The 19,312-nt window shown below is 33.6% G+C and overlaps 1 protein-coding gene and 1 long non-coding RNA gene across 4 annotated transcripts; one reads left to right on the top strand and one right to left on the bottom strand.

Moving 5' to 3' along the window:
• Positions 1-1,685: 1,685 nt before the first annotated feature.
• LOC106073096 (protein disulfide-isomerase A4-like) lies at positions 1,686-11,657 on the top strand. 3 transcript variants are annotated; one of them, XM_056024137.1, is made up of 11 exons: positions 1,686-1,915; positions 2,484-2,610; positions 3,803-3,925; positions 4,073-4,155; positions 5,244-5,382; positions 6,214-6,422; positions 7,977-8,132; positions 8,441-8,592; positions 8,726-8,882; positions 9,534-9,770; positions 10,289-11,657. In XM_056024137.1, the coding sequence occupies exons 1-11, from the start codon at positions 1,789-1,791 to the stop codon at positions 10,702-10,704; spliced, it is 1,926 nt and encodes a 641-aa protein (XP_055880112.1). In that variant the 5' UTR covers positions 1,686-1,788; the 3' UTR covers positions 10,705-11,657. The 3 variants fall into 3 exon arrangements, with proteins under 3 accessions (XP_055880112.1, XP_013089019.2, XP_055880109.1); XM_013233565.2 differs by having other exon boundaries at positions 2,478-2,610; XM_056024134.1 differs by having other exon boundaries at positions 2,478-2,610; positions 8,441-8,596; positions 8,730-8,882.
• Positions 9,473-14,855, bottom strand: LOC129925199 (uncharacterized). Its single transcript, XR_008776989.1, has 2 exons — positions 14,182-14,855; positions 9,473-9,751 (listed from the first exon to the last, which is right to left on the bottom strand). It is a non-coding gene; the product is annotated as an uncharacterized LOC129925199 (long non-coding RNA).
• Positions 14,856-19,312: the final 4,457 nt, after the last annotated feature.

Raw genomic sequence — 19,312 nt, 5'->3', positions numbered from 1 at the left:
TTACTAACTACTTCAGGAGAGAAAACATGGGTCCACAACAAACAGGGACGATATACAGCCAACCTCTACAATACCTTGCTTATGCCGATGACATTGCCTTATTGGGTAAAGAAACCTCTGACATCGCGAGAGCCTTCATACAACTAGAAGAAGCATCTCGACCAGCAGGACTTGAGGTCAATGAAAGTAAAACCAAGTACATCACAATGACAAGAGACAATCAATCAGAGGGACAAAATATCAAAATCAAAGACAACGAATTTGAAAACGTCCAAACTTTCAAATATCTAGGAAGTACTATTAATTTCAAAAATGACCTACTAACAGAAATAAAGGAAAGAATAGCAGCAGGCAACAGGGCATTTTATAGCAAACACCATTTACTTAAGAGCAAAACGATTTCAAGGAAAACCAAGAAAATAATATACAAAACTATAATAAGACCAGCAGCAATGTATGGAAGTGAGACCTGTACACTGACAAAGACATCTGAAAATTTACTTAACACTTGGGAAAGAAAAATTCTTAGGAAAATCTATGGTGCCATACAGGATGAAACAGGGTGGAGGACACGCACTAACCATGAGTTATATCAATTATATGAAGACCCACCAATAGTGAACGAAATAAAAAAGAACAGACTACGTTGGGCAGGTCACCTTGAAAGAATGTCAGACAACAGAGGGGCGAAAATCGTAAACAGGCAAAAACCAAAAGGCAGGCTACCCAAAGGCAGACCCCGAATGCGATGGATAGATGACGTGGAAGCAGATCTGAAGCAGCTTGGGGTTAGGGCGTGGAGACGAAAGGCCCAGGAGAGATCTGAATAAAAGGATGTGTTAAAGCAGGCCAGAGCCCTCCATGGGCTGTAGCGCCACTGGGATGGATGGATGGATTATAAAATCTTAAAACATTTTATTGGCATTCATGCTGCCCTTTCGGTGGCCCTTACCGGCCTGATTGGGTACCGCCCACCGGGCCTTTGCCCGAAAGTGCATATAGCCAGTCTGCCCCTGCACAAAAGTAATTCTTTAGATTAGTAGTCTTAACCCGATTGTTCATTTTCGTAATAACAAAAATATTTCCAAAATGACTTTGGGTATATATCCTTCCTTATGAAAACATTCAACCGAGCGAGGTTCGGTCACCGAGTAATAATAATTTCTCTAATTAATTGTGAGGTGTTAAATATAGATGTAACCATAATGGGAAAATCCGTTCTTTCGTTCTAATCTAATTATAGCTCTTGCATTATATTGTCATGCCATTATCTTATTAATGCAAAATAATTTAGTATTTGTGTACAAGTATCTGAAGTATTTTGATACTCCATATTTTATTATTATGATACTATTTATTTATAAGTTTGTTGGCTTATATGAATAAGCTTGTTTCGCTTACACGTGGTAAATCTAATTTTACTTGTCCATTAAAGATTGGTTACTATAAATATCTTATGTATTAGTACGCGTTTTTTAAATACGGTAAGGATAATTTGATCCATTTTTAGTTAGATATTTGTATACATATAAATATTATTTTTTTATTATGCTAAAATTAATTAACCTAAATTGTCTTGATTTATATTAACTAAAGCTGTTTTATTGTTTTTGACACTCTGGACACTTTTACATTCTGACCCGGATGTTGTTATGTACGCGTCTATAGGTTCCTTTTTTTCTGTAACTCTTCAATATCATTGATATAGAAGAGCCGTTCAGAGATTCAATAGAACACAAAATCGAGTTGTAAAAGTTGTTGTTATATATATTTTCTGGAACAGAAACCATGCACTATACTTTAAATATTGCGATATTGTTTATTGCAATACTTTCTTTATTATCGAATGCTTTGGCTGATGCAGATGTCGATGATGTAACAGTAAAAGCTAATGCAGATCTAGATCTAGATGCAGGTGTGTCACTCACTCACTCACACTCACTATGAGACTATGTGTGTGGCCTAACCCTAACTAGACTAGTAACTTAATAAGTTTTACTGAAGTTACTAAACTCTTTAAGTTTAAGTCTAATAAAGGCTAAAGGAGTAAAGTAACTGTAACTAGCGTAACTGTAATTTAACTTACTAAGGCTAAGATTACTTTGTAACTTTATTCACGTTTAGTGGTTTAGTGGGGAGTGTAGCTGTCATTATAATTCGCTATATTATATATATTAAATTAATTAAATATATAGATTATAGTCTAGTTTGTGACTAGATGATAGATCTAGTGTCATTAGAATATACTATAAATATAATAGTGTCTATAGAGTCTAGATTCTAGAATTAGATCTAATCTAGATGATAGATCTAGATTCTAGATATAATCTTGAATACGTTTTGATGTTATATTTGTTATAAATCTTTACCAATAAGGAAACAATGTATTCATCACTGTTGCTTAAGATTTGCCTCACTTGAAATTTATTCATCCTAGCTGTATAGATCTAGAGTCTAGTAGCTTTTTTGTTTTCCAGATAAAGATTCAGAAAATAGTGATGAAGGTGGATCTTTGAGATATGAAGAATCAGTTTTGGTTTTAAATGGAGACAATTTTGATGATGTCATTAAAGCCAATCCAGTTGTTCTGGTTGAATTTTATGCTCCATGGTAATTAATAACTTTGTTTGCTTTAATAAGCAAGAAATAAATGTATGTCATAGTAATGGATTTTGGAAATTGTTCATGTCAATACTTTGCTTGTTTTGATGGCCTCTTCATTTTGACTGAGAGATCATACAAAAAAAAAGAAATCTTTAATGAAAATGTAAATCCTAACTTGTTTTTAGAATCAAGATTTCATTCTAGAATAATTTCATTCTGTCTGATTTACGTAGTTTTGAAAATATTCGGAAAGAAAACATTTTGACAGTTATTGTTAATAATCTGAAATGAGCTGAGACAGTCATTTAGAGGATGTGAATGTGACTTTAGAGCTCCAGGTGAAGTAGCGTCAGTGCCAAATCAAAACATTTTAGAGTCATTGACACGAGTCAGGTAAATTCTATCAAGGCCATTAACTCTTTAGCAAGAGTAGAAGGGAAAAAAACAAAAAATACACTAAAAATACAAAACAAAAACAGAGCTTATATTAAGCTTATATTGCAATTGTATCAATTAGTTTGGATCAGTCGTTTATGTGAGTGATTAGAAATATTTTTACCACTTGCTTTTGTTTAGCAAAAATTCATGCTCTTAGCTCTCTCAATGCACTATGTTCCTATCAATGTTTGGACCAGTTGTGAAAGGTTGGGGGAGAGATGGGAAAATCTGGGTGAATGTTACTGTGATGCTTTTTAAAAGCATTAAAAAAAAACTTGTTCACTTGGGGCTCAAGGGGACTAATTCAACTTATATCACATCTGTTGAGTATGATTATTTCTCTTGTTCAATACCAAAAAAAATAATTAATTACAAATAGTTAATTAACTAATTAATTGTTGTTGTTTTTTTGTATTGATTCTTGTTATGCCAGGTACAAGAAATAATAGGGCAAGATTTCAACTTGATCCAAAATTGGGAATGGGAGAAATAACTAATACAAACTTGTTACAAGACAGGCAGAGTGAGTTGTTATAAGCTATGTAAAAATAATTTTCACCCTAGTAAATGATCAATTCAGTGCATCCTCAGAATCTGCATTTTTAAAGGTTGCATCATATTAAGCATTGAAGTATACTTCAAGTGGTCTGTAGAAGTGCAAGTTTAATACATAATTCATAAGTAATAGCAATAAAAGATGTTAATAAAATCAATCATTAAATTTCCAATATGCTTTATACTATTTTTTTTTCATACAAAGGTGTGGACACTGCAAAAATCTGGCTCCAGAGTATTCAGCAGCTGCTAAAGAGTTGGCGTCCAGTGACCCACCTGTGGTGTTAGCCAAAGTTGATGCTACAGTTCATAGTGAACTTGCTCAGAGGTCAGTATTTAATTTTTTTTTTTGGGGGGGGGGGGGGGTGTTAACATCAAAATTTTAGTCAGCATAAAGGATGAATTTTATGATTTCAATCATTTACACCATTTTGACTTTAACAAATTTTGGTTCTTAAATTTTTTTAAATGTAAGATTTGATGTGACTGGATATCCAACACTTAAATTTTTCAAAAATGGAAAAGAATATCCATATGAAGGACCAAGAGAAACTCAGGGTAAATATTATGCTTGTCATTAGCTTGTTAGTAAATAAACTGTTGGACCATGTTCTAAACATTACATATCTAATGCAAACTTTGTCAGATAGCCTAAATGATGAAGGTGTGTGTAGAAATGTAGCATCAATTGTGAATTTGTGAAATCTTGAGTTGCTGCGTTGCTGTCTTTGATACTTTACAAACAGCCACAGTTAAATGATTAAATCATATCATAAATCTGCATATGTGGTTTGTACAGTTTTCCTAATTCAGTACAAACCCTAGAAAGTTACTGGATTTTAAACTGTTGTATAAGAAAAGCTCTTCCTATCTCCCATGGAATACCAAATACACTTAGCTGATTTATTTATTTATTTTTTTATTGTAAAAAAGGCAATAGGTTTAGCATTTTTCATTTCATGTTCCCCCCATATAGTCCCCATCTCTCCCTCACCCCGCTCCTTTTATGCACCCTGTTAATCAAAAGTGTCTCCCACGTAGATGTTTGACTTCAATTGGAATGACCCACTTTAAATCGTTCCCACAAAAACACAGTTTTGGCTGGTAAATTCTAGAATCTTAATGTCTTAGCTAAATTGATAAACTTGATAACAATAAATAACGCCAACACTATAACACCAGATTCATGAGACTCTCACATAACACACAATACACACAACAATACAGTATGAACTCTCTTGCTAAGGGGAATAATTCTACATACAGAGAACAAACATATAAACATAAACACAATGTCCACAGTAGGTGCTTCCCAGATCTGACATCAGTTTACTCATTTTGGTATACTGACAGAGAAGAAAACCTGGGGACAACTGGGCTTAATAAGAGACAGCTGGAGAACTTCTTACCAAGACCATGACATGCACATTTGAAAATTATGATTAAATTTTCTTTCATCAGTTGTAAATATAATTCTTATTCTATCTAGCTATGATAGAAATGATGTAGGAGGATCTTTTTGTCAGCAACAATAGTTTTTTTCTATTGCACTGCTTTAAAGGATATTTTTAGTGTTTGTTATTATTGAATTCTTACAGTCTTATAATGACATTTTCATGTATTAATGTTGTCTGATTGTTTCTCAGGAATCATTAGTTACATGAAAGAGCGAGCTAAACCTGATTGGGCTCCAGAACCTGATGCTGTGGTTACCTTGACCCAGACTAATTTTGATGAAGTTATAAATGCTAATGACCTCATCTTAGTGGAATTTTATGCCCCTTGGTAAGACCTATGCATATTTAAACTACTATAGATATTGTTATAACATAACTGTCAGCTATTGACATTTATTTTCCTAAAACAAACCTAACTGTTTTATAACCCTGCACACTTCTATATTTAAAGTTACTACTTTAGTCTTTGTTAGCAACTGCCTTTAAAATTCACTGTCTGAATCAGCAAATCACAGGTTAGTTCTCTAATGAACACAGACAACTATATCTCATTTTTTTTAAAAAGTTTATTTGTGTTATTTACATGATTGAAGTTTATTACTTTTGAAAACTCAATCCAAAGAATAACAATATAAATCCAAATGTGAATTAGAAATCACTAATAAATTTGAAGTAAACTTAATGAACAATAGTACATTATACTGAGAATAACTGGCTTAAATGAATCTGATATGTGCCTTGGCCTTTTTTTTTTTTATAGTATTTTTTTTATATAAAGACCTTTCCAGAAACTATCATCCCAATCATTGAATATTCTTTCCTGTCACACTGCTGAACCTCTACTCATCAGGACTGGTCAATATCTTACCTTGAAGTTTCACCATTAATAACAATAAATTTTTCTGCCTACTTTGTTTAAACATTCCCTTTGGACTGAATGTACTGTTGAGTGTGACTATTATATAACCTTTTTTTTTTTTACATGAAATGTTTGTAATTTAAAAGAAAAACATAAATGGAATCTTTTAAAATCCACTACTTTGATGTTAATAGAATAAATTCAGTTTTGTTGTTTCTAAAAAAAAAAGTAGTTAACACAAGTAAACAAGATACTGAAAATGCCTGTGTTTGTATATATGACACTGGTTTCTCTTTTCAGGTGTGGTCACTGCAAACGATTGGCACCTACTTATGAAAAAGCAGCAAAATCTCTACTCAAAAATAACCCACCTATTACTCTTGCCAAGGTTGATGCTACAAAAGAAGCAGATCTTGCTAAAAAATATGAAATCAGTGGTTACCCCACATTGAAGATCTTCAGAAAGGGGAAGCCTTCTGATTACAAGGGAAAATATGAGAGTGAATATGGTGAGTGTACACTTCAGCTTAATTTTTGAGAGGCGAAAAGCTTGGGCAGACAAAAATAATGTAACTATCAGCAAACAATAACTTTTTTTGAATGAAATGTGGTAAATTAAGTAGGTGCCTTAATCCTGGGACTATAGATGTGTCTTGTAAAATGTAAGATTACATTCACTGTTGTAAATTCCACATGTAATGTTTAAGACAAACTGTGGTATGAATGTATATTTTGTGTTTTTAAATGGTTTGCTCTTATAATGTATAATGTTCATGTAATGCACAATTTTAAAACAAATTTCCTCATGGATAATATTTTTAAAAATTTTTTTTAATTGTTTCTAATGGCAAGCTATTTTGTTTAACATCTTCATTTTGATGGTTCAAGAAACTATTAAAATGAACATCTGAGGAATTTGAACAGTCTTTGCTGAAATTTCAAAAAACAATTTTTTTTTTAACTTGAACTTTTTTCTGAGTAAATACCACAGCAAGTTAGATTTTTTAAAAAGCAAAATTGCTTATCTCTTGATTTTAAATTATTTTCATTAATGCAAAGATAATTACCTCAGGTTTGAGAAAACTGCAAAAACATTTAGCCATACTTAGTCCAAAGCTCTTATTATTTTATGGTTTGATATCATATTTATAAATTTTAATTATACTCTTTGTCATCGTCAACATTCATTCCCTTGACTTGTGTCATCAGGGTTCACCATCCACTCTATCTTTATCATAATTTCAAGACAGAGACCAGTTCATTTTTTCATATTGTCCTGCAAGGTTTTTTGGATGACCCATTCCCTCCACAGTATCTTGAATGACAATTTTTGACAGTGTTACATGCCTTACAATATGACTGCATCAATCATGTCTTACAATATGACTGAATCAATGATGCCATACAATATGACTGAATCAATCATCTTACAACATGACTTAATCAATCATGTCTTACAATATGACTGAATCAATAATGTCATACAATTTGACTGAATCAGTCATGTCTTACAAAATGACTGAATCAACTCAGCTGTAGTCTCTTCACTGTATTGAGGAGTTCCATCTTTTTACTTTCAGAGTTATGACTTGTAAAAGTATAAGCTCATTTATTTTCCTTTCTTGGTCCAACATTCTCAACCATATAGAAGTACTGAAACTACTAGAGAAGTATAGTTTTACTTTTATTGGAAGCTGATTCTTTTAGATTTTACACTATGTACTCATGATGAGCATGCTGTTTTTTTCTTTTCTCTTTCTTGAGTTCATGTGGAGGCACTGTGTGGTAAAGTGCTTGGTTTCCGAAGCGGGGGTCTTGGGCTCAAATCCTGGTGAATACTGGGATTTTAAATTTTGGAATCTTAGTCCACCCAGTTTTAATAGGTACCTGACATTAGTTGGGGGAAAAGTAAAGGCGGTTGGTTGTGCTGGCCACATGACACTCTTATTAACTGTGGGCCACAGAAACATATTACCTTTACATCATCTGCCCTATAGATTCCTTGGTCTGAAAGGGGAACTTTACTACTTTATGTATTTATTAAACTAATATTTTATTGACAGATATTGTTGTACACATGAGGAATCAGCTGGGAGATGGAGCTAAAGAAATTGCAAGTCTCAAGGCATTAAAGGAGTTTTTTTCTGTAGATGATGTAACTGTCATAGGGTTCTTTGAGTCCAAGGAGGAACCTTTGGCACAACCTTATAAAGACTTCTGTAAGATATTTTCTTCTCTTGCTTGCCTGCTCACCATACAGCCAATGTTTATAAACATAATTGTGTAGGGGTTTCAATAAACCATTTGACACAGGTTTTTTTTTATTTTTTTGTTTTTTTAATTGACTGCTTTTTTTTTTGCACTTCCTAAAGGTTGAAATAAGAAACATTTTACTTAATGCTTTGACCAGTTTGACATTATTTTAATTTTGAACTTTGAAGCAGTTATCTGCTAAATTCTAGACTTACTTTACAGTTCAATTGTTCATATTTTATACAATTATTTGACCAATTTAAACTTTATGCAGCTGATGAAAACAGAGAAGACTATACTTTTGGTATAGTGTACAACAAGGAGGCCAGGGAGGCTTACAAAATCAAACCAAACTCTGTTGTTGTTTTCAACTCTGAAAGATTTTACACAAAGTATGAACCAAAGTGGCATGTCTTAGAAATTAAGGCAAGTTTTTTTTCTAGATCTATTTTGTTTTAAATTATATAATAAAAAAAAACAACTGCCCAGTTTTATGTTAATAATTAATATTATAGATTTCTTTGTTTGCATTTCTAACCCTAGATTTTGTTTGTTTTAGGAAGAAACAAGTGCAGTTGATGTGAAAAGTTTCATTGAGAAGCACCACCTTCCCTTGGTTGGTCATTACCATGGATCATTGATACCTCGTTACCAGGGAAAGAAACCCCTGTGTCTGGTCTTCTACACTGTGGACTTTAGCTTTGAGCATAGAGAAGGTACATTACTACATTTTGTTTTGTATTTATATTACATTTTGTTTTTTGTATTAAGTTTATATTACATTTTGTTTTTGTATTAAGTTTATATTACATTTTGTTTTTGTATGGAGTTTATATTACATTTTGTTTTTCTATGGAGTTTATATTACATTTTGTTTTTGTATTAAGTTTATATTACATTTTGTTTTTGTATGAGTTTATATTACATTTTGTTTTTGTATTAAGTTTATATTACAATTGGTTTTTGTATTAAGTTTATATTACATTTGGTTTTTGTATTAAGTTTATATTACATTTGGTTTTTGTATTAAGTTTATATTACATTATGTTTTGTATTACATTTGTATTACATTTTTAATTTTTTTTTATAAGGTCATATACATTTTGTTTTATATTAATTTTTTTTTTTTTTTTTAAATATTGTATAGGTACTGATGTAAATATTCAGATTTTTACTTATATTTTGATTAAAGCCATCTAACTACAACGTCCACACCACAAAAAATATTTAAACACTTTGACATTGCAACATCCAAACTACAATACAAAACATTACTTTTAGACAACAAAACTAGAAACACTGTTCAGATTTGGTGAGTACAGTTTTATTGTTGAACTTGTCTAAGCTTGTTTTTACTTCTTGTTTAGCCACTCAGTTTTGGAGAAACAAGATAGCTGCCATCGCAAAGAAGTTTCCAGACATTACGTTTGCTGTAGTAGATGATGAAACTAACAGTCCCTTGATGGAAGAGTTTGGTTTAGGAGATTCTGGGGAGGACGTCAACGTTGGCTTGTTTGGTGCTGATGGTAAAAGGTACGGCATGAAACCCATGGAGGAATTTGATAGTGATGACATCATTGAATTCCTAAACAAATACAAAAAAGGTTGGTAAAAATTCATTGACAATTAAAGTTATTCAATAAAATTTGTGCCTCAACTAAATTGTCATGCTTCATTAGTAATTTATGGTGGTTCATTGGTATTTTGGCTACCAAACCACAAGAGACGCCTAAATATTTTTGGGTGTGGACAAAAAAGATGAGGTCATTTCAGTCAGTCCTCATCAATTGATCTTTTGAATGGATTTAATAATTGCTAAGAGGGTGATGAAATTTAGATGCATTAATTCATTGAAACTGTAGTGCATTGGTTTTAAGTTGATTTTTCTGGCACATCAAAACTTTTATGGTAGTGTAAACTGCATCCTCTGTACCTTTCAAAATGGTTATCTCTTATTAATATCTATCATTTAAAATACAATTAGTATACTGAAACATGAATATTTTTTTTATGAGTAAAACTTAATTTCACAAATAAAATTTTCAGATAGTCTACACTGACAGTGTTTTTAACATTGATTTTAAATTACAATTTATTTTGGCCATTATTATTTTTTTTGCAGGAAAACTAAAGCCCTATGTTAAATCTCAGAGAGCCCCCAAGAAACAGACAGGGCCAGTAACTGTTGTTGTAGCTCACACTTTTGGTGACATAGTCCTGGACAACAAGAAAGATGTTCTTATTGAATTATATGCACCTTGGTGTGGACACTGCAAAAATCTAGAACCAATCTACAATGATTTGGCTAAAAAACTGAAAGCAGAGAAGAACTTGGTCATTGCCAAGATGGATGCCACAGCTAATGATCTGCCAGACAACTACAGCTCAACAGGGTTTCCAACTATCTACTTTGCTCCAGCTAACAATAAAAAGTCTCCAATTAAATATGAAGGAGAGAGAACATTGGAAGCTTTTGAAAAATTTCTGAAAGAACAGGCCACAGTTTCTTTTGGTAAAGTGGTCAAAGAAGAATTGTGATTATTTAGTAATATTAGAAGAGTGTTCAATTTAAAATTGTAAAGTGATTTCTTTTTAAATTTTGTTTTGATAATTATGCTAATGTTTGAATTGGATGATCTGTGAATTTTAAAACTACATTAATGTGTTTATTGGCTCCCAGACTTACATGACCAAATGATTTCACTATGACTTCACTTCTTAATTGGCATTGGACTTGTTTTTTGCCTAGTTCAGTTAACTTGATTATTTTTATTGCTAGAAAAAAATTATGTAGCCGTTTCTCAAGAATGAGAAAAACAAATGTGCCAAGTTTTAGCCAAAGAACTTATTGAGCTTATTAAGCGTTTTTTAAAGTTGGCATGTTAGACAAAACAATGCCAAGTACAGTATGGCTTTACATGGTTTATTTCTGTTTTTTTTTTTATTTGTTATTTGATAATTTAAATGTACTCGTAATTTTCTGAGTCACTTTGTTGTGAATATTTTGAATTGATTCATTTCTTAATTTGTGCTTCATAACTTTGACATTGTTAATTAATCTAAACTTGTTTGATATTAATGAATGTCAGATTTGTACTCATTATTGTTATCAATCCTACAAACCACAAGAGTTTAGCTTCCATATTGTTTTTAGCATTTCTGAACCATATGCTATGAATTTTATGACATATGTTTACGAAGTATCGTCTCTTAAATTTTAAACACATGTGCCTAAATTTTTTTAAAGTCTTTTTTGTGTGTTTTTGCCAGTTAAATAATGATATAATCATTCGTTTAAACATAACTTTGGTTTGTTGTATAAATGAAATGTTTATATCATATGAAAGTATTTTTATTCCTCTTGGTGTTGTATCTTCTATTTGGCTACATTTATATCTAAAAGGAAGAGTACATGGCTATGCCAGTTTGAAACTGTGTGATAATTGAAATTAAACTATTAACGTTTGACGTGATATACAATAGCATTCCTTACATTTTGTTACTGGATTAATTATCTAGTCTACCAGTTGACTTGTTTAAAATGTTCTTATTCTATCCTCAAATAAAAAATGCTAAAACCTATTACATTTTAGTCACTGAAAACTTGTGTTAGTACACTAAAAATGATTGTTCAACATTCTTATAAAAAATAAGTATCCTTATTAGGGGAGCAGATCAAGCCTTTCAGAAGTGCAAGTGATATAGAGGCTTAAAACTGTTAGACCTATCTAAATAGTATGCTGATTAAATATAGTAGCTGAAAATAATTTAGGAATTTGTCTAATAATGCATGTGTAATTAAAATAAGGTGGCAAGATCAAAAGAGCAAGGTGCTAGGACATCCTCGCTGTTCTCAGCAGTGGCGGACTTGGCTGGTTTGGTCATGTTTACAATGCCAAAAGGTCGACATCAACAGACAGTCTGTGTGGTGATCTAATTATTCTAATGGAGTTCAGGTGAGTCGCTGTTCGCCCACTTCTAAGATATACTGATGTATGCTAACGCCACATTAAGTTCTTGAAATCGACATTAACAGTAGGGAAACGGAGGCACGGATTTGGATTTTTGGAAAGCAAGAGCGTAAAGGAAGGGACCCTGGATTGCAGAGGGCGTACACACACATGAGAAGTTGTAAAGGAAAGAAATGATATGGTTATTACTTCATTGTAAAAGGTCGAGATATTTCTTTTGTACACTTATCAAACTGAAAAGAGGTTATGTTCCTATGCCTGTGTAAGACTTATTGTGTCTTACAATTAATTAGCCAGTACTAACGTTATTTTGGAGTTCAAGGTATATTGGCATTATATTTTGGATTTTTTGGCACATCGGCACAATTTAGGCCATGTCGTGCCCATAATCCTTCAAGGGTTACTTCCCCTGTATAGGCCAAGGACTAAAAAATGTTGGACTAGCAGAAATAGATCTAATTCATCTAATTTATTGTAATTCATGCAATGAACTAGTTATGGATACAAACATATCTTTTAACTAGAAAAATCCCCAAATTTCCTACAAAGTTGTTAGCTGCTCAAAGTCAGCTACATACTTCAAGAAATGTTTCCTCATGGTCTTGTCTAGACTTTCCATGTTTTCTCCGTTTTTAAGGCTAACATGTGACCCTAACACAATGTTCATGACCATATACATTTTTTTTTAATGATGATGTCATAGTGGTTAAGGAGAAAGGGAGCTTTTGTTTTAACAGACGTAGGTCTAGTTATTGAACTTATATTTCAGATGTACCTTTTCAATTGTTTCACAACTTTCTATAACGTGGAGACTAGCCATTCACATATAATGTAACACAACTCGATGGAAAGAGTTTGGCTAAATGTCTTGTGCACTATAACATTGACCAATAGGAAAAGGTTTAGCATACTACATTGTCTTTCAACAATGATAGCATGTAGCCTACAGCTTACATCAGGTTATTGTACGTACTAACATGAAGGTCGTTCCTTTATCAAAGCTACCTGTCACAGTGAGTTTTCAAATTTAAGACTAAAAATCCGATGACTAAGTTCGACACAAAATGGACGATCATTGACTTGCAAGTCATAGAGGCCAAACATTTTGTATAGAATTGCGAAATAAAACATGGAAACATGGCGAATGCATTTCTGCAAACACAATAAATGTATTCTTGGTTGCATATGGGGGATCTAGATCTTGATTCTAAAATCTAGGTTAAAGATTCTACGTCTACTTTGACTAATAGTTTTGACCTTGTAGATTGTCACAATGCTGTGTTTCAGCAACCATACCAAATCTGGAAATCAATGTGGCGTAGAGAGGTCTAATAAATTAAATTTAGATTCAGAATCTTTGGATCTAGATCTTTATCTAGGCCTACTACTAGATCTATTTGAAGTAGAAAATGCTACTAGCGTCTAGATCTCTCTAGATCTTTTGAAGTGCGGTATGAGAGACTTCACTTCTTTCCCAAGTGAACCAGATAAAGAGTAGATCTTTAGGGACCCGAGATCTAGATGGATATTTGAAATCCAAGTGACACGCTGGTCGTTAAAAAGTTTCAAGAAAAAAAAAAGGGGGGGGGGTGGCTTTAAAAAGATTTAATCATGCCCACAACAATTTCTTCTACATCTATAGTCTATTTTATATCTAGATCTTGATGTTTTGGACAAATTTTGTTATTCAACAGGGAGATCTAAATGTACCCCCGTCTTCCTATATAAGAAATAGAATCTAGAGATCAGCACCTTGCAGCCCTTTGTACGATGGGCTTATGACTAAATCTAAATGTATGCTAGCTCTAGACGTCTAGATCTAGATTCTAGTGTATATTAATTTATTCTAATTCTAAAATTTAGATGGAGATATGTTAATCTAGCCAACCATTCTGATAATGGGTAGGCTATACAAGATTTGTGTTTAGGTAGATCTAGATTTGGAATTGCCTACAGTACATCGAAAAAGCCATCTCCTAAATCTGGGACTGGTCTACTAGATTTAGTTCTAGATCTAGAATCTAAGTCTACTTAGTCTACTTACCAGACTTTAAAGTAGATCCACGTTGAAATGATTTTTTGAAACTGCGCGGTGGGCTGGCTAGCTATTAGTCTATTTGGTTCCCTTTCCGGCTGCTTTGGAGGCTGGAGCCTTAACTGTAGGTGATTTGGGTGCTTTTGGATCGGTCTTTGCTTTAGCTTTAGGGGATGCTGGTGCACTTCCTTCTGTCTTTTCGCTCCCAGGACATGGTGGTCTTACGTATTCTTCCAGTGGAGGCAGCTCTTTGATCTCGGGTTGAAATTTACCTTCGCATACTTTTTTCTGAGAGTTGATGGTTTTTTCGCCAGCCATGACAAGGAGAGTTCAGTAGGACTTGGTTCTAAGTTCAAGTTGATCAGTGCTATTTAGTAATGTTCTGTTTGAAGGAGTTGACTGAGATGTTGCTTAGAACAAGTTGTACTCAAAAATGAAGCGGTAGAAGCTATGGGAAACGTCAATTGGAATATTTGACGTCACTTGGTTTATTTACGTTTTGCTTTAAACATGTCATTTTGGGCTAGAGATTATTCATAGGACTAGCGTAGTTCAAAGTTTAAATATTTTAGACAAGGACAAATTATTCCAATAAATGTATTAGATGTGTTTTTGTTTTACAAAAATAATTGACATTGAAGCATCGCATTATAAGGACAAAGAAACGGGAAATAAAAGGAAAACAAAAACGAGATTAAGGCTTATTTTACAAGAAATGTATTGCCATTTTATTAGATCGGCTTCGATTCTTTTGGACTTCATTGACGCGCATGTAGGCCTACACCTTTTGGGCTAATTTTGGCTTTGTATGAAACACTAAAAATGTGCAACTTTCTAAATATACATAGGGCCATTGGCCTTATTACGGCCCATTGGTTAAGTGCGGGCATTTGTGAAGACTTTCAAATTAATGAGTTTCGCACACAGGATTATCCAATTTATTCAGAGAAAATTTTAACCAATTTACTGTTAAGCAGTAGGCTACTAAGAACTTGGTATAGGCGACCTGATTACATTGTGACATAATCAGCATTTGTCTTCTATTATTCCTTTCATATTAATCAATATTGTTTTTGTACAGTAGTTTCGTCAAACTGAATTTCCATTACATTGGATCAATAAAAATTATCTTATCTTATCTTATCTTAGTTTCAGACACGAGTTTGACAGTGTTTTTCAGTACTAAGTACTGAGTACACACACGAATTGATAGTGTTTTTGTTCCAGTACTAAGTTCTGAGTACACACACGAGTTGACAATGTTTGTCAAGGCCGGCCTTGGGAGATTGGAGGTCCCTAGGTGAAGTGACTTTGAATGAAATAGAAAAATATAAAATAAACAGCAAAAAAAAAAAAAAAAAAAAAAAATACATACAAAAAAAAAAGTATGCAATTTATAAAAAACCTAGTGTCCTCCAACAATAACACAGAGGACAAGTTTCTTCATGTGCGAGGCTCCTAGCAATCAGAGATCCTAGGCAGCTTCCTAGTTTGCTTATGCCTAAGGCTGCTCTGTCAGTACTAAGTACCGAGTACACACACGAGCTAATAGTGTTTGACAGTTGTAAGCACTGAGTACTCCACAGTTTACAATGTTTGTCAGTACAACTAAGTACTGAGTACACACGTAAACCGAGTGCTTTTCGGTACTTAGTACACAAGTTTTTAATTTTTTTTTATGAGTACTAAGAACGGGTACATACACGAGTTGAATTCGAAGACCCAAGCCTCTTCAAGCCAATATACTAACCACTGCGCTAGCAAAGTTCTGCACAAAGTATAAAAAAGGGGGAAGGGAGAGAAGAAGGGGGGTATCCTGTAAATGTTACCGTGATCGCTTTTCGAAATGCATGTTATAAAATAAATAATAAAGTTGTACGATTTGAATTAGAACTCGAGGACTCAAGCATCCCCAAGGTGATACACCAACCCCTGTGCTTAGGACGTTATTAAAAATAAATAGACTTTAAATCTATACGTTGACTGCGGCCTTTTTTGGTAAAATGTAACGAAAATAAAATACAAAGGTTTGATAGAAAGCTTGCGTTTTTTTTGCGAATAGCGGTCCCAAGGTTGCGATTCTGTCAAAAACAGTTAGTAGTGAGCACCTAGGAGGTAAAAGGATCCTGTGTACGAAATTTGATGCGGATACGTACGATAGTGTTAAGGGATCTCGTGATCTATGAATCAGTCAGTGAGTGGTATTTTGCGCTTATATTATAGACTAGCAGCACTGGCGGATCCAGGGGGTGGGGTGGTAGGGGCGATAGCCCCATTAACTCGGCCGACCTATTCCCCTGAAGGAACAAATCGGTTGTAGTTGTATTAGCAACGTAGTTAGGACTTATAAATTCATATTAGAATTAGTCTAAAAGTAAAAAAAAAATAATAATTGAACAAAATCAAAATTTGACATTTTGCTCGCGTCAATACGAAAACTTGTGCCTCAATTGTTAGTCACACTTGAGTAGCGGCCCTTGCTCCTACATTACTTTATTGTACTAAATTTGACCTGCCTTTTTAAATAGGATGAATAATGAGCTTTAGATGTCATCAGGAGATTGTGTTTCTGCACTTAAAATGCAAGAAAGCGCTTGGCGTGGGGGTCCATTCAGTTAATCACAAAATCAAATCTCTTGGGTTTGTTCACGACTGTGCCTTAGCGTGTTACTTATGGTACGTGTGATGCTGAGGTGTTTCTAGTAGTGTGTAGTGGCGGTTCTGCATCTGGCGTAGCATTTTTTGTCTCTGATGTTTATAAATCAACGTATATATATATATATATATATACGTTGATTTTTCTCCCAGGCTTTATATTGTTTAATGTTTATTTATTTATTTTTATAATTTTGAAAACCAACTTAACATAAAACTATTTTAAACTGTGTAGTAGTTTAGCAGTTACAATTAAATTTCTTTTTCCTTGTCTCTCCCTCTCCTTTTTGTTTTAAACCTGCGCCTCGTAATTTCTCCGACATAGACTTTTGACTTGCTTTGGAAAGACCCCTTTATAATGCGTCCCGGACACGTACGCACGCTCATACTTTGTGCTCGCTAATTCTAGTATCCCTTTTACTTATCCCCCCCCCCCCCGGGCCAACAACAAAAAGGTTTTCGTTACACTCTGTGACTTTACTTCGGCTTCTCAATTCAAACTATATTATAGTTCAACCGTGAGCTCCACCCCCCCTTTTTACACACACAGTGACACACACACACACATAACCGCTTTCACACTTTACAGCCCATTTTTATTACGATGACAACTTTTTATTGAACCCTCCTCCGATTGACCGACTATTCAGCACGTTTCAAGCCTAGAGGAACAAAAATGCATTTTCCGAAAAGGCCCCAATGGAATTCACGGTGACCGGTCATTTCATCCCCTCCCTGTCATTTCATCCCCAATATAATATTTTTTAAAATTTATTGTTTAGTTGTGCTGTTAAGGCTTTGACTTTAAGCCATCATTTCATCTAATATATAAATATGGTTATATAGAATGCTTTTTTATATTTTTTTGACATGTTATTAATGCGTTTATAGTGTTTCCCCTTCCACTTTGCATTCTTGATAAGAAGTCTTTAAATATATTGTTAATCTGGGTGTGTACTTAGCTATAACGCTTCTGCTGGATGTGGGGGATGTAATATTATATTATTACCCTGCGCATGACGTAGTGATCAAAGGCCAAGGTGTAGTGGAAGGAGTGGAGATCACATAAGAGATGAGAACGATTAGAATACTTACGATCATGCCGCTGGTAACTCCTGACGATCATATTTCATTTTATTTTATTTTTCAAATTCTCTTTCTTGAAAATGGGCACCTCATTTTTAGCCTTGAAATAAGGTTTTATTTTTTCTAATAAAGGCTGGCTTCACCCATCCACAGGATGTTGCCTATATAAGTTTTGCTTTAATTTCTTTTAAACATTAAAATTGTAAATTGTGTTATAGACAAAGGGAATTACAAACATTGCTCAGCAATATCTATCGATGCTTCGTCTTCTGTACGTAAAATCAATAGCCTATCTATTTTGCTATACCTCATAGATATAGAAGCATAAAAACTTTTTTTTACATGACCTCTATATCTATAAATGTAACATTTTATAGTTTTAATGGCATTTAATTTTATTCTTATCTAATGTGTTACACTTTTTTGTCATGTAAATAAAAATGAATATATTTAATATTGCTTATTTCACGGATTCTACAATTACTCTTTGTTAGATAAAATGATCAGATGATGAAAACAGGAGATGAAATGACCAGGGGATGAAATGACCGGGAACCGGAATTCACATCCTGGTGTATCCGTTGTACAAAATAAAGAAAGTGCTTATAAGCGAATTGTTTTAACAGGTACATGGTCATTTGTGTCCACTTTTTAGCACTGAAGAACACACAATAACTTCAATATGAAGGAAGTATTAGTCTTTCTCTTGACGACTCATTTAAAACATATGGGCAACTGACTGGCTGGAAAAAAGGAGATATGATACGAAGCTCAGCCGCCACGAATTGAGGTCTTGTTAAAATTAAAGCTCAATTTATTTTTATTTAGTTGGCAATTGTTAATTTCAATTTAGCGACATTGACATTGTTTAGATTATAGTGAAAATCTCTCTCTCTCTCTCTGTCAAAATATAAGCAGTCCCTCTATACTGTCCATAATGGCATCGATATGTGTGGTGAGCTCTTGTCATCGTATGTAGGCCTACATGGTGGAGCGCAGACATCCTTGTTGAACGTTTTAAAGAAGTCTTATTTGCTTTCTATAAATTACCCATGTCTTAGTTACACATAGACATAGAAGGATTGAGAGAACCATTGCTTGTTAGACAGTGATTTGTTATAGGCAGGTGTAGTGATTTAGTCCGTCACACTATCACTTGAAGGCGTCCAAAAGCACAACTGGCCCTGGCGGAGGCCAATCGTTGGTCTCGCCTGGCCAGATGGTTTACAACTTAACGTAATTAAAAGTAGGCCTAATGCATTATTTGATACTTTGCTTCCCAGATATGTTAAGTGGTCTGCCACGTTAGAGAGTGACCATTGGCGATAATCTTTGGGACTTTCGACAATAGATTCTATTGGGTGACTTCTGAAGGATGACCTCTGTTTTTCCGATGTAT

The sequence above is a fragment of the Biomphalaria glabrata genome, chromosome 1 (genome assembly GCF_947242115.1).
Source record: "Biomphalaria glabrata chromosome 1, xgBioGlab47.1, whole genome shotgun sequence".
Taxonomy (NCBI): Eukaryota; Metazoa; Mollusca; class Gastropoda; family Planorbidae; genus Biomphalaria; species Biomphalaria glabrata.
The sequence above is the reverse complement of the archived record's forward strand: the minus strand, read 5'-3'. Positions and strand labels throughout refer to the sequence as shown.

Bases quoted from the DNA above. Each gene is read 5' to 3' on its own strand.
- LOC106073096 (XM_013233565.2), top strand. From the start codon at position 1,789: ATGCACTATACTTTAAATATTGCGATATTGTTTATTGCAATACTTTCT. The intron at 6,423-7,976 runs GTGAGTGTACAC...TTTTATTGACAG, and splicing joins AAAATATGAGAGTGAATATG to ATATTGTTGTACACATGAGG. The intron at 9,771-10,288 runs GTTGGTAAAAAT...TTTTTTTTGCAG, and splicing joins CCTAAACAAATACAAAAAAG to GAAAACTAAAGCCCTATGTT.